At 48.5% G+C, this 13,894-nt stretch overlaps 1 protein-coding gene across 1 annotated transcript in view; it reads left to right on the top strand.

Moving 5' to 3' along the window:
• LOC133063958 (uncharacterized) overlaps positions 1-13,894 on the top strand; it is a 151,942-nt gene that overhangs the window by 65,915 nt on the left and 72,133 nt on the right. Inside the window, exons 28-35 of the mRNA XM_061153893.1 lie at positions 95-275; positions 5,195-5,406; positions 6,120-6,308; positions 6,725-6,864; positions 7,975-8,140; positions 8,224-8,310; positions 12,575-12,712; positions 12,808-12,927. Of these exons, the coding sequence (XP_061009876.1) occupies positions 95-275; positions 5,195-5,406; positions 6,120-6,308; positions 6,725-6,864; positions 7,975-8,140; positions 8,224-8,310; positions 12,575-12,712; positions 12,808-12,927 (1,233 nt within the window). The remainder of the gene's footprint in view (positions 1-94; positions 276-5,194; positions 5,407-6,119; positions 6,309-6,724; positions 6,865-7,974; positions 8,141-8,223; positions 8,311-12,574; positions 12,713-12,807; positions 12,928-13,894) is intronic.

The following is a 13,894-nucleotide window of genomic DNA, read 5'->3' as shown; positions in this document are numbered from 1 at the left end:
AGGCTGCAGTGGAGAGCCAGTGGAATGTTGTAGGCTGGAAGCAGCATCGTGGTTAGCACCGGATCTGGTGAGCATCGTGGGTGTGGGTCTCCAGTTTTTGCTGCAGGTGCCGGAGAAGCAGGTGGATTACCGAATGCACCTGCATCACCTGAGCCTCCGCCACCCCCACGTGGAGACCAGCGCACACCTGAAGGTGCAGTACAACAGGCGGCTGCCCTTCGTGGCGGGCCTGCAGTGGAAGGACACGTCCCGGGCCGCCCTGTGGAGGTGGGAAGGTGAGTGACATCTGTGCAGCGTCCTTGGCTCATGGGCTTCACGCAAGTCCTGCCCACCATCTGCAGCACCCTTCCCTGCTGTCTGCCTGGCTATCTCAAGGCTCGGGCCTTTAATGTGTTACAGGAAACACACAAACACATCCTGATTTCTTACCCTTACCAACAGAGCTCTACATTACAGGGCCTTGCCTACTTCTCCAACCTCATCTCACCCTACTTTCCCCAGTGCCCATCATCCTGCAACCCTACTGGCCTCTTTTCTGTTCCCCAGACGTACCTCAGGGCCTTTGCACTTGCTATTTCATCTCCTTGGAACACTGTCTCCCATTTATAAAGATAGATGTACCATAGTTTATCTTTGAATTAATTTTTATTTTTTTATTGAAGAAATACATAGTTTGAAAAGTGAATTCGACTATGACATGGAAATTGTTGAAGGTGGGTGAACGTTACATGGGAATCTTATCATAGTCTCTGAATTCATGTATGTACTTGAAAATTTTTTTAAAGTTTTAAAAGTTACAACAAACACAGTAATTTTCTGCTACATGTCTTCCTATCCCAAATTTTGCTTGAAATGGCAAGCACTGTAAATTCTTTTTATGATTTCTTATCAGATCCTCCATCTTTTAATCACACTTCTTGATTTTTCTCTCAGGCATTTTTATTCTCCATGTATTTCTTATGATAGAGGATGAGAATTTAACCTGCACCATCCCTTTTAAAATATGTATTTCCCTCTCTTCCCCCAAGAGTTACAGTTTGTTAATATTCAGCATTGATATAATTGTGTCCCTCACAGCTGAGACATGTGGTATACTAGAATTCTAACTTTTTGTTTTTCCTGGAGCTATAATAGCCTTTCCCCCCTGTTTGATTAATTTTCTATTTTCCTCCTGTGATTATTCCTAGAATTTTTAGCAACACCGCAAAACTCTTCTCCAGAGGGTCACACACTTCAGATTACTTGTCAGCTTCAATCAGTTCTAGTTTTCTTGTCGACGCTCTTCCCGGAACCACTGCTGCTCCAGGGTAGACCACCTATGTCCTGGGCATCCCCTCACCATCATTCAGGGAGTGCCTTCCACTTCTCTGGGCCACAGTCCCTGCTTCTTGCGCTCATGTTCTTTCTTGCTTTGCTCTTTTGTTCCAATGGAGCACATCCTCCAGTAGCTCCTTGAGAGAGGATACATGGAAAGTGTATTCGTTAGCTAGGGCTGTGTTAACCAAATACCACGAGCTGGGTGGCTTAAAACAACAAATTTATTCTCTTACAGTCTCCAAGACTAGAATTCTGAAGGTGAGGCGTCAGTAGGGCCATGTTCTCTCTTTGACCCTGGATGGAATCCTTCCTGCCTCTTCCTAGATCCTGGTGGTGGCTATTAATGCTTGATGTTCCTTGGTTGGTATATTGAGTTACATTAGAGTTACATTGCTCTAATCTCTGCCTGCAGGAGACACAAGTTTGATCTATGGGTTGGGAAGATCCCCTGGAGCAGAAAATGGCAACCCACTGCAATATTCTTGCCTGAAAAATCCCATGGACAGAAGAGCCTGGTGGGCTACAGTCCATAGGATTTCAAAGAGTTGGACAGGACTTAGAGACTAAACAACAACAACAGTCTCTGCCTCTGTTGTTACACGGTTCTGTGTGTGTGTGTGTCCAAACTTCTCTCTTCATATAAAGATAGCAGTCATATCAGACTTAGGGTCTCTTTAAGTGTCTGTGCATGCTCCGTGTGCCCAACTCTCTGTGACCCTATGGGCTGTAGCCCACCAGGCTCCTCTGTCCATGGGATTTTTCAGGCAAGGATAATGCAGTGGGGTGCCATTTCCTCCTTCAGGGGATCTTCCCAACATCACTGAGCCACCTGGGACTCTGGTATGACTTCATCTTAACTAATTTTATCTGCAATGACCCATTCCCAAATAAGGTCACATTTTGAGGTACCAGAGGTTAGGACTACATATCTATTCAAGAGACACAATTCAACCTGTAACAGGATGTAAACATTTTGAAACCCTGAATGTTTAAATTGTCTTCATTTGATTTGGCTGAATAGAGAACTCTAGGTCGGAAATGATTTCCCCTTGGGATTGTGAAGACATTGCTCCACTGTCTGTGTGAATCAGTTGAGAGGTCTGGTGCTATTTCTGATCCATCATCCTTTGTCTGTGACCCTTTTGTCTCTCTCTGGAAGCTTTTAGGAGCTTCTCTTTATTCCTGAAAGTGAAAGTCGCTCAGTCATGTCCGACTCTTTGCCACCCCATGGACTATACAGTCCATGGAATTCTCCAGGTCAGAATACTGGAGTGGGTAGCCTTTCCCTTCTCCAGTGGATCTTCCTGACCCAGGAACCGAACCAGGGTCTCCTGCATTGCAGGCAAATTCTTTACCAACTGAGCTATGAGGGAAGCCCTTATTCCTCGTATCTTTAAATCTTACAATGATGAGCCTTGGTTTGGATCTCTCTTCATTCACTGTACTAAGCATTTGACATATAACCTTGCAATGTGGAGACCCACCATTTGGGGCTTGGTAGTTTTTTTGCACAGTTTCTTTGGTAATTTCTTCCTTTCTGTGTTCTGGAATTGCTGTTGGTCAGATAGATGTTGGTCCTCAGAAACTAAACCTCTGATTTTCTCTCTTCTCTCCATTGTTCCATCTCTTTGTCCTTTTGTTCTGCTTTGAGAGCTGATTTCCCCAACTTCATCCACTAGCCCTCCTACTGACATTTTTAGTTTTGTCTATCTTTTATTCCCAAGAGCTCTTTTGTGTTCCTGCAAGTTCTTCATGAATGCATTGTCTTCTCTTCTCTATGAACGTAAGTTATAGAATTGGGGGACTTTGATCTGTTCTCCCTGAGTTTCTTTTTTCTTTTCGTTTCTGAAGTTCCTTTTAGTTGCTTTCCCCACATGCCAGGTAAGAGTAGGGTATGTGCTTTTGTTTAAGAGTCAGTAACTTGAAACTTGTTTGGAAGGAGGCTCTATGGGAGGGGGAGGGTGTGTGTGCTCTTTAAAAAAAAATTATTTTGTTGAAGTAGAGTTGAGTTACGATGTTCTATTAATTAATGCTATGCAGCAAAGTGATTCCATTATATATATACATTTTTTCTATTCTTTTCCATTATGTCTTATCATAGGATATTGAATATTATTCCCTGTGCTATCCAGTAGGACCTTTTTTATCCATTCCATATATAATAGTTTCCATCTGTTAATCCCAAACTCCCAATCCATCCCTCCCCTACTCCCCCTCCTCCTTGTCAACTATAAGTCTGTTCTCCATGTCTATGAGTCTTTTTCATAGATCAGTTCATTTGTGTCACATTTTAGATTCCATGTCTAAGTAATATTACACGGTATTTGTCTTTCTCACTTGCTTCATTTAGGATGATAATCTCTAGTTGTATTCGTGTTTCTGCAAATGGAATTATTTCGTTCTTTTTCATGGCCAAGTAGTATTTCATATTGTATATATGTATGTATGTATGAGTGGGGGTGCTCTTGTTGACTGATGGACTTTCCTGTTGGGTGGGGTCCTGGCTCTCCCTGAGGACCCTGGGCCCCATATCTGTGGACCTTTTTTTTTTTTTCAGTCACTCTATTCTTCCGTGGAGCAATCTCCCCATCTCCTGCGGAACTGGTACCTCAGGTCAGGGCACCTGACTACACGCTACTCGATATCTCCCTGTTCTCAACTTGGCAGCTTACCCTCTACCCTTGCTGTTCTGGGTCGCCCTGAATCCTGGCCTCTCAGCCTCAGTTTCCCCATGTAGTGAGTCTCCTATCTCCACTAGGAGGTGGGGGAGTGCTCCCTCCCTTTGACAGACTCCACTGCTCCTCATTCAGGGTTGAGCTCAATGGTCCTGTTCATGGGAGTCTTCACTGATCCTCCTGACTTTGATCTAACTCCCTCTTTCTTTTCCTTCCTAGCACTCAGCATTTTCTACCTAGGTAGGTCTTCCTTGGTGGCTCAGACAGTAAAGAATCTGCCTGCAGTGTGAGAGACCTGGGTTCGATCCCTGGGTTGGGAAGATCCCCTGGAGGAGGGCATGGCAACCCACTCCAGTATTCTTGCCTGGAGAATCCCCATGGACAGAGGAGCCTGGCGGGCTATAGTCCACGGGGTTGCAAAGAGTCAGACGTGACTGAGCAGCTGAGGCCAGCACAGTACAGGTTTCATTATGTTTATTTGTTCAAGATTTCTCCCTCACCACTGCCCCCAGACCGCGAGTTCCATCAAGGCAGCAACTATGCCTCCTGTTCACTGCCAAGTTCCGAGAGTCTGGAGCAATATTTACTGAATTAGCCCTTGAGCAAGTGGGAGATTTATTACAAAATATGAGAGGGGTCTAGTGACTGGTTTTAGTTCCTTGTGGAAGGTCAATGTGCTATGTAGAATGTCAACTTTCTGATAATGTTGATGATTGACCTTTTACTCTTCTGAGCGGATGCTTCCTCTGTCCCAAGACACTGTGATTGGTACTATTGTACCCATTTTACAGATGATGGAAGCACAGGCTCAAAGAGGTCACATAGCTTGCAAGAGTTAAGGCCATGCTCTTGATCATCTCACTCCAGTGCCCTGCTCTCCAACTTTCCTAGCGTTTCTTCTAACATATCTTACTGAAAACATTTCAGTATGGTATCATTCACTAAGGTGAAATGCCCACATCTCCCAGGTACCATTTGATGAGTTTTGACAGGTACACAGATCTGTGAAACCCAAGCTCCTGTCAAAATTCAGAACATTACAGTCATTCTAGAAGTTTCCCTTATGTTCTACCCCCAGTCATTCCCAGTTATGAGATGTGCCCTGCAGTGACCATGATGACTCTAAGGGGTCTCTTGCTGCCTGCCAAAAGCCCCCTTCTTGCCCTGGGGATAACTAGTTTCTTGTTCTCTGCCTGTTGCAGGAGCCTTGAACCTGAATAGTCCCTGGCTGATGGTCTCCATGGCTCACAGGCTGTATTGGCCTAACCGAGCCACGTTCCAGGCTGTGTTGGAGCTGACGCTGGGCAAGGCCTGGACCCTCAAGAATTTGGTGATAAACGTGGCCTGCAGGGGCCAGGGCCTCCAGAGGCATGGCAAGATCCACGTCTACACGCCAGCAACCACCTACCTCCGGGTGCGCATGCTCAGCCACGCCCCCTGCCCACCCCCTTCACCAGCGGCCAGGGAGCCCGATTTCTTGCGGTTTAAATCTTCTGAGCAAAGGGTTAAAACCAAGGTTCGGGGGTTTTGCATACCGGGTCCCTGATGCGTGAAGTCTGGCTCACCCAGTATTGACACTCTTCAGAGTTAGTTGCCAGGGGAATTTGGGAGAGTGCACCCCAAAATAAACCTCAGTGTCTCATGTTCTTGCTCAGCAGCTGACACAGAAAAATATGAAAGTAGGTTGAGCTGGTACCTTAGAAACAAATAGACAGGAGGCTTTTGCCAAAATGCAGAATGAAAACTTTGAGGATGGAGGTCAGTTTTATACCACCTGCCTAGTGAAGCAGCATAGCAGAGTTTGGAAGGAAAGCAACCAGAGAAGGACTTACGTGATGTCACACGTGGGAACCTGGTACATCAAGCGTCTCCCTGTGTTGGGATGATGAGTGGACATGGGGAAGGGGGGTCCAGGCCTGACTTGGGCTCAGAAGGAGGCAGCTCAGTGGGCACGTCTGGGGACAGCACAGTCCCCTCGAGGCAGGAGCCAGGGGGCACCAGGGTGGCATTGGAGGGGTTTTGAAGGATGAGTAGGAGCTCACCAAGTGGGACTGTGAGAAAGGGAATCCCAAGAGGAGGAAATAGGGTGTGCAAAGGCTTTGGTCAGCCTCTTCATCCTCGTTGCAGGTTTCCACGGTGACAGCCTTGGCACAGAGCCTCTTTAGCACCCGGAGTGAAATAGAATCAGCCTGGAGCACAGCGGTGCAGAGCGAGATTCATGCTGAGAACAGCCGGGACCGTAAGATCCTGCGCTGCTGGTTGAAGGGCCCCCAGCGGGAGCTGAACCTAACGGCTGCCTACAGGCACACGGAGCAGGTAAGGGTGCAGGTGGCCTGTGCTGGAGACTTTGCCATCAAGAGACCCTGAATCTCATATCTGGGCTGGGGAAGGCTACTAGTTTGGCCTAGAAGCCTCCCCGAGCCTCAGTTTCTTTATCTATAAAATGGATCCCAGCCATACTAGCGCTGACCCCAGAGCAAAGGTCGGCCACCTGGTACTGGACATCCAAGTGCTTCATTCCTGCTGGGCGCCTGGAGAGGTCTTGCCTTAGAGGTATGCCTGTGCAACCTTGAGGTCTGATGGTGTGAAGGCTGCAGCCCATTTGATCAGCCCTTTCTGGTGGTCATTCCTGGGGTGATGAGTAGGGGCTGCCCCTGGAGACCCCCAGGGCAGGATGTTTAGCAGCTTGGACCCTCCGGGCCTCCCTCCACATCAGCCTGATCTCATTGCAGCCACGGAAGAGTCATGTATCGCTGACGGCTCTGGGGACCAGTGCCAGGGGCCATCCTGAGGGCCTGCAGCTGGAGGGCATACTGGAGGAGCTGGTTCGAGACAGGAGCTTGTACCAGAAGCAGGGGACCTTCTCCCTTCGGTATGTGTGGCCCCTCCCCCCAGGCTGCTTCCCCCGAGGTGTGGTGCCTGCCCGGGTCACCTGTTCTCCAGTGTGGAGACTCACCAGGGAGTGGGGTGCGCCATGCTGCCTGGAGGGGCCCAGGCAGAACCCGGAGCTCAGAGTCGAGCCCCCTCCCTGAAAGCCCCCACGTCCCTCACCCCCTTTCATTAGAGTGCCAAGGTGGCACAGAAAACAGTCTCATCACCCCAGGCTGAAGGCTGCTCTGGGGGACCCATTTCAGTTCCTGGAGGCACAGCTGGTTAAAAAGCCTGTTCTTTGTCGGGGGGGGTGAACATCACAGGGTTGAAGTCAGCAGACCCAGCCTGAAGTCCAGGCTGTGCGCTGACCAGCTGGGGGCCCGTAGCCATCTACTGTCAGAACAGCAGCAGTAACCCAAAGCCAGCAGCCGCTGCATTTGTCAAGGTCTCATCCGTTTTTTAAATCTCATTTATATTTATTGAGCACCCACTATGTGCCAGGGCTTCCCTGGTGGCTCAGATGGTAAAGAATCTGCCTGCAGCACAGCAGGAGATGCAGGAGACCCGGGTTCCTTCCCTGGGTCTGGAAGATCCCCTGGAGAAGGGAAATGGCAACCCACTCCAGTATTTTTGCCTGGAGAATCCCATGGACAGAGCAGCCTGGTGGGCCGTGGTCCATAGCGTCGCAAAGAGTCAGACACGACTGAAGGGACTTCGCACACACGCACATAGACAAAGTCTTTTTTTAAAAAAAATATTTATTTGGGCCGCATCAGGTCTTAGCTGAGGCACACAGGATCTTTGTTGCAGTGTGCAGGCTTCTCTAGTTGCGTCACTCAAGCTTCTCTCTAGTTGCGGCATGCGGGCTCAGTAGCTGGAATGTGAGGGCTTAGTTGCTGCGTGGCGTGTGGTATCTTAGTTCCCTGACCCAGGGACCAAACCCACATCCCATGCATTGGAAGGTGGACTCTTAACCACTGGACCCCCAGGCTAGTCCCCTGTAACAAAGTCTTAACTCTGCAAGACAGTGACAGGCCCCTGGGGCACAGGTGTCCACTGACCCCACCAGCCGCTTTAATGGCTTTGGCCTGTTCCCCCCTCTCCACGCCAGGCACCCCTGGACCGTGCCCTTCCTCCCGCAGCACATTCTCCTGCAGGAGACCTTCACGGCCGACCGGCAGCACCAGCGTTACTCCCTGGAGACCAGGGTGGTCCTGGATGCCCAGGAGGAGACCCTGCAGACCGTGGTCTTGGGCTACCAGGCCGGGCACCCCTATGTGAGTAGGCTCCAGGGTTCAACGGGGAGGGGCTTCCACCTGCCTCTGACCCATCTGTGTGTGTGTGTGGTTGTCCCTCCCAGGTCTGCGCAGGCCTGACCCACCCATATGACGACAGGGCCATCCCCAGGAGCTTGGATGGGTGCGTGGTTTCGTGGAATCGGCACCTGGTAAGTGAGGATCCCAGGGCTCTTTTCACCCCAGTGGTCCCCAGTTCAGGTTGCCATCTTCTCTCAACTGGACGAAGCAAACGGAGAATTCCGGCCCGAGTTTTCTGTTCCGCTGTCTGCCTAATTCAAGCTACTTGACAGCCCGAGGGAGTTTTGCAGCACGCCAGCATAGTCATTATCGCCCCCTTACTTAAAAACCCTCACCTCTTCTCTTGGGAGAAAGACCCCAGCCTGGACCCTGTGCTAGTCCGAGACCGTGATTGGGATGTGTCTGCTTTTTCATCCTGAGAGCCGCAAGGCCTGGCGCACAGTCAGTGCTTAATGAGTAGCTGTTGGCCCGGTGCTGTCAAAAGTCCATTCTAGGACTCCCCTGGCGGTCCAGTGGTTAAGACTGTGTGCTTCCAGCACAGGGGACACAGGTTCAATCCCTGGTTGGGGAAGTTCACGAGCTGCATGGTGTGACCAAAATTAAGAAAAAAAAAAGAAAGAAAATGCATTATATACCTAATTTAGAGCAGGGGTTGATCAAGTTTTTCTCTGAAGGACCAGATGGTGACTATTGTAGCCTTTGCAGGTCATACAGTCAGTGTTGCAACTACTTATCTCTGCCTTTGTAGCTCACAAACATTGTAGGAAACACACAAATGGATGGGCACAACTGTGTTCCAATAAAACTTTTGTTGTGGGCTGAATGTTTGTGTACCCACTCCCCTCCCCAGATTCGTATGTTGAAGCTCTAATGTGATTTGGAAGTGCAGGCTTTGGGTTGATTAGGTCATGAGGGTGGAGCCCTTATGGTAAGATTGTTGTTCAGTTGCTCAGCGCTCAGTCATGTCCGACTCTTTGCCGTCCCATGGACTGCAGCCAACCAAGTTTCCCTGTCCTTCACTATCTCCCAGAGTTTGCTCAATCTCATCTCCATTGAGTTGGTGATGCCATCCAGCTGTCTCATCCTCTGTTGCCCCTCTTCTCCTCCTGCCTTCAATCTTTCCCAACATCAGGGTTTTTCCAATGAGTCGGCTCTTTGCATCAGGTGGCCAAAGTATTGGAGCTTCAGCATCAGTCCTTCCAATGAATATTCAGGTTTGATTTCTAAGATGGACTGGTTGGATCTCCTTGCAGTCCAAGAGACCCTCAAGAGTCTTCTCCAGCACCACAGTTCGAAAGCATCAATTCTTTTGTTCTCAGCCTTCTTTGTGGTCTGACTCTCACATCCGTACATGACTACTGGAAAAACCATACCTTTAACTATACAGATCTTTGTCGGCAAAGTGATGTCTCTGCTTTTTAACACACTGTCTAGGTTTGTCATGCAGGTTTTCTTCCAAGGAGCTAACATCTTTTAATTTTATGGCTGTTGTCGCTGTGTGCAGTGATTTTGGAGCCCAAGAAAATAAAGTCTGTCACTGTTTCCATTTTTTTCCCCATCTATTTGCCATGAAGTAATTAATCTTAATGATAAGATTACTGACCTTCCCAAAAGAGGATCAGAGCTGAGCTTTCTCTCCACCATCTGAGGACACAATGAGAAGGTAGCCATCTGCAAACCAGCAAGAGGTTTCTCACTAAAACCCATCTATGCTGGCACCTTGGTTTTGGACTTCCAGCCTCCAGAACTGTGAGATGTAAAATTTCTGGTGTTTGAGTCATGCAGTCTGTGGTATTTCTGTTATAGCAGCCTAAACAACTTGATTTGCAAAAACAGGCTGGCCAGTTTTTTGTTGTGGTTTTTTCCAGTTTGTAGTTTTTAACCCCTGACTTAGAGGGTCTTGGCATTTGTCTTCTAGGAGTGAAACTCATTTTTTGCCTCTGTGCCCTTAGCAAATCATCTTGTGTCTCTGGATCTCAGTTTCCTCTTCTGCGCAGTGGAGACAGCAATCATCTCTGGTGCAGTTGCTGTGAGGATCGAAATGGAGTACAGTGATCTTTCTCGAGTACTTGTTGTGCAGTTGCTAAGTCATGTCTGACTGTTTGTGACCCCATGGACTGCAGCACACCAGACTCCTCTGTCCTTCACTGTCTCCTGGAGTTTGCTCAAACTCATATCCATTGAGTCAGTGATGCCATCCAACCATCTCATCCTCTATCACCCCCTTTTCCTTTTGCCTTCAGTATTTCCCAGCATCAGCATCTTTTTTAGTGAGTCAGCTCTTTGCATCAGGTGGCGAAAGTATTGGAGTTTCAACTGCAGCATCAGTCCTTCCAAGATTGTACTTGGGTGCAATCTTGAATACTTATGACATGGCTATAGGCCCTCATCTGAGTCTCCTTCCTGACCCCTCTAGGAAAAGATGCTCCAGGAGATGATCCCATTCTCCAGCAAGCATGTATTGAGCACCTGCTGTGTGCTGGGCCCTGGAGAAGGAAGACAGTGGTGGTTTCTCCCTTGGGGATATCCATAGGTCTGGGGCTGGAGCTGGGCCAACTGCTGTACATGGAGAGAGACCTGTGTTTCTGGGGCCTCACTTCCCTGCCTGTCAAACTGGGCTGTGAGCAGCCCCCAGGTTTGGGAGCTGAAGTCCTTGGAGGTCCTGAGGGGGAACCACGGGTGGGATGACGACCCAGAACACCTGCGCAAATGTTTCCCGGTGGTGTGTCCTATTTTCTAAACCGGAGATTGCAAAATGGCGAATGGGCCAAATTCAGCCTGCAGATGTGTTTTGTTTGGCCTGCTTAGCATTTAAAGTAAAGAAAAAAAGTGTCAACATTTCAATCAGAAGATTTGGAATAAAACACAGATCTCTGCTTCTAATTATAAAAAATTGGAAGATCTGACCCACTGGGCCTGAACCTCACCTGACAGCAACAGGCTAGAACCAAGTTGGTGGGGATCCTTTAATTTAATTTGACTGTTCTGTCTAAAACCCCGTGTGCTCAGTCATGTCCAGCTCTTTGTGACCTTGTGAACTGTAGCCCGCCAGGCTCCTCTGTCCATGGGATTTTCCAGGCAAGAACACTGGAGTGGGTTGCCATTTCCTTCTCCAGGGTTTTACAACCCTATATTTGTTTAATGACACACATTTTCCACTTCTCTTGGACCTTTGTTTCTTCCTCCTCCATCCTGGCTCTGAAATAAAGCTGTGTATTCTTTTAGAGACGTTCACCAATGATAAAATTCTGGTGGCAAGACATTTTTTAACTTCTCAGTCAGCAGAGGTGGGAAAAGATGGCAGCCTGCTGCTTGTACTTAGCATGTGGCAGAAGCGAAATGGTTGTTGAGTGAATAAGTGGTTAACTCTGTGTATGTATTTACTGTTGCTGCTATAATAAATTGCCACAAACGTAGTGGCTTCACAACACAAATTTATCTTGCATTTCTTGAGATCTGAAATAAAAAATGGGTTTCACTTGACTGAAATCAAGGTGTTTCCAGGATTGCATTCTTTCTAGAAGCTCCAGGGGAGAATCCTTTTTTTTTTTTTTTTGCTTTTTCTAACTTCTAAAAACCACCCATTTGTCTTGATTCATGGTCCCTTTCTCTGTTTTCAAAGGTAGCAGAGTAGCATCTTCCTCTCTCTGACTGTGACTCTCTTGCCTCCCTCTTAGAAGAACCCTTGAGACTTCCCTGGCAGTCCAGTGGTTAAGACTCTATGTTTTCACTGCAGGGGGCACAGGTTCAATACCTGGTCAGGGAACTAAGATCTCACTTGTTGTTTGACCAAAAAAATAAAAACCCCAACACAAACCAAAAAAGCCTTGTGATTAGCTCACTGAATAATCCAGGATAATCTGCCCATCTCAAGATCCTTAATTGTAAAATCTCTTTTGCCCTGTAAGGTAACAGATTCCCAGAGTTCAGAGTTGAGGACATGGATATTTTAGGGAAGATGGGTATTTTTCTGCCTGCCACACTGTGAATTAAACATTCTTCCTCTTAGCATGGCATTGCCCTTGGGATTTCAGGCTATAACTACAACTAGCGATTCTGCATTCATCTAGATATTTCTTGAGCACCTGCCATGCACCAGGTGCCATGCTGAGTGTTAACAAATGCAGCAGTGATTAGAGCAGTCACTCCTTGTGAATGAGAGACAGGCCCTAAAGCCTACCCTGCTAACCCTATCTGTGGGCGCTGGAGTTTACCACACATATCAAAGGCCCACCTGGCACCTGCCCCCCTTTCTTTCCTATGAATGGCGCAGTGTAGACTGTGCTTTCATCCATCAATCTTGGGGCCACTTTGATTGCTGGGTTCCGAGGGTGGCCTCTGCAGGCACTCAGAGATGGGGAGTCCCCTCTCTCAGGGCCGTCGGTTCTTGTACAGGCTAAGAACAGAGGTGTCGAGGCCACTCTGAGAGTCAACCAGAAAGTCTTGCTGCACTTGAAGGCTTTGCACCACAACAGATCTCGGCACTGTGAAGTCTGGCATAACCTGGCCCTGGACATGACTCACTCCTTCCAGGTACCCATCCCTGGGCTGGGCAAATGCTGGTTGGTGACCTCCAAGCAGAGCTTGACTGCTGGCGAGAGTAAAAGGTGCTGTCTGTTCTTTCCTAGCTGAGGTTTCCCCAAGCCCTGAATGTGGACGGGGACATTGTCTTTAGACAGAGGCACGAGGGAGCATTTGACTGTGGTGTGGATGCCCGAGCTACCGTCAACCACAACGTCACGTCCCAGGTCAGAAGACCGAGTTCTGCCTCCTAGCTGGGGGAGGAGGGGATTTAATGTTAGCATGTGGGTGTCAGTATGGGACAGCTGAGGAGGTGGCCCTCAGCTGGCCCTGGCAAGCTGATCGCACAGGCTTTATTTTGGCAGTGTGCATATGATGAACAAAAGTTTGCTTTACTGTGAAAGTTTATTCTGCAGTCATTTCACAGTTCAGTGTGGGTCTACTCCACACAGTCACTCAGGGACCCAGGCTCCCACCACCCTGTGGCTCTGCCCCAGTTGGCTAGATGAGAAAGAGGGTGAGAATTTTGCAGGAGGTTTTCATTGGTCAGGCGCATAAGTAATTCCATTGGTGGGAACTCATCACCTGACCCCCCACCCAGCTGCAAGGGAGGCTGGGAAATGTAGTTTTAGCTGTATGTCCTAGAGGGAAAGGAAGTGCATTTTGGTGCATATATAGCAGCCACTGTGGATATATTCATTAATTCACCGTATATAGATAGTGTCTCTGCTGCATGCCAGGCTCCGTGCGATATATTGGGACTGCACAGATGACTGTGTTTCTGTTCCCATCTCCAAGGAGCTTTCAAGTTCAAATCCCAGCTCCACTGTGGACTTGTGCTGTGTGACCTTGGGTAAATTATTCAACCTCGCTGAGCATCAGTTTTTCCTCCTGAGAAGAAGGATAGCAATACCAGCCTATGAGAGCAGGGGTGATGATTGAATAAGATGAGGATTGTAAAACCAGCCTGGTTCATAGTCAGGGTCAAATAAATGGCAGCCGTGAACACGGGAGGCATGAGCAGACACCACGGCAGGGGGAGGATGGGGTCTGCTGCCTGAGAGCTGTCCTCTCAGCCCCGTGTCTGGGGCCTCACTTCTCAAGCTTCCAAGTAAGACAGTCTCCGTAAGATTTAGGCTGAGAACCTTCCTGGAAGGATGGTGGCTTCAGGCATCTGCTGTGGGGCCTGGCTTT

Source organism: Dama dama, chromosome 10 (genome assembly GCF_033118175.1).
Source record: "Dama dama isolate Ldn47 chromosome 10, ASM3311817v1, whole genome shotgun sequence".
NCBI lineage: Eukaryota > Metazoa > Chordata > Mammalia > Artiodactyla > Cervidae > Dama > Dama dama.
The sequence above is the reverse complement of the archived record's forward strand: the minus strand, read 5'-3'. Positions and strand labels throughout refer to the sequence as shown.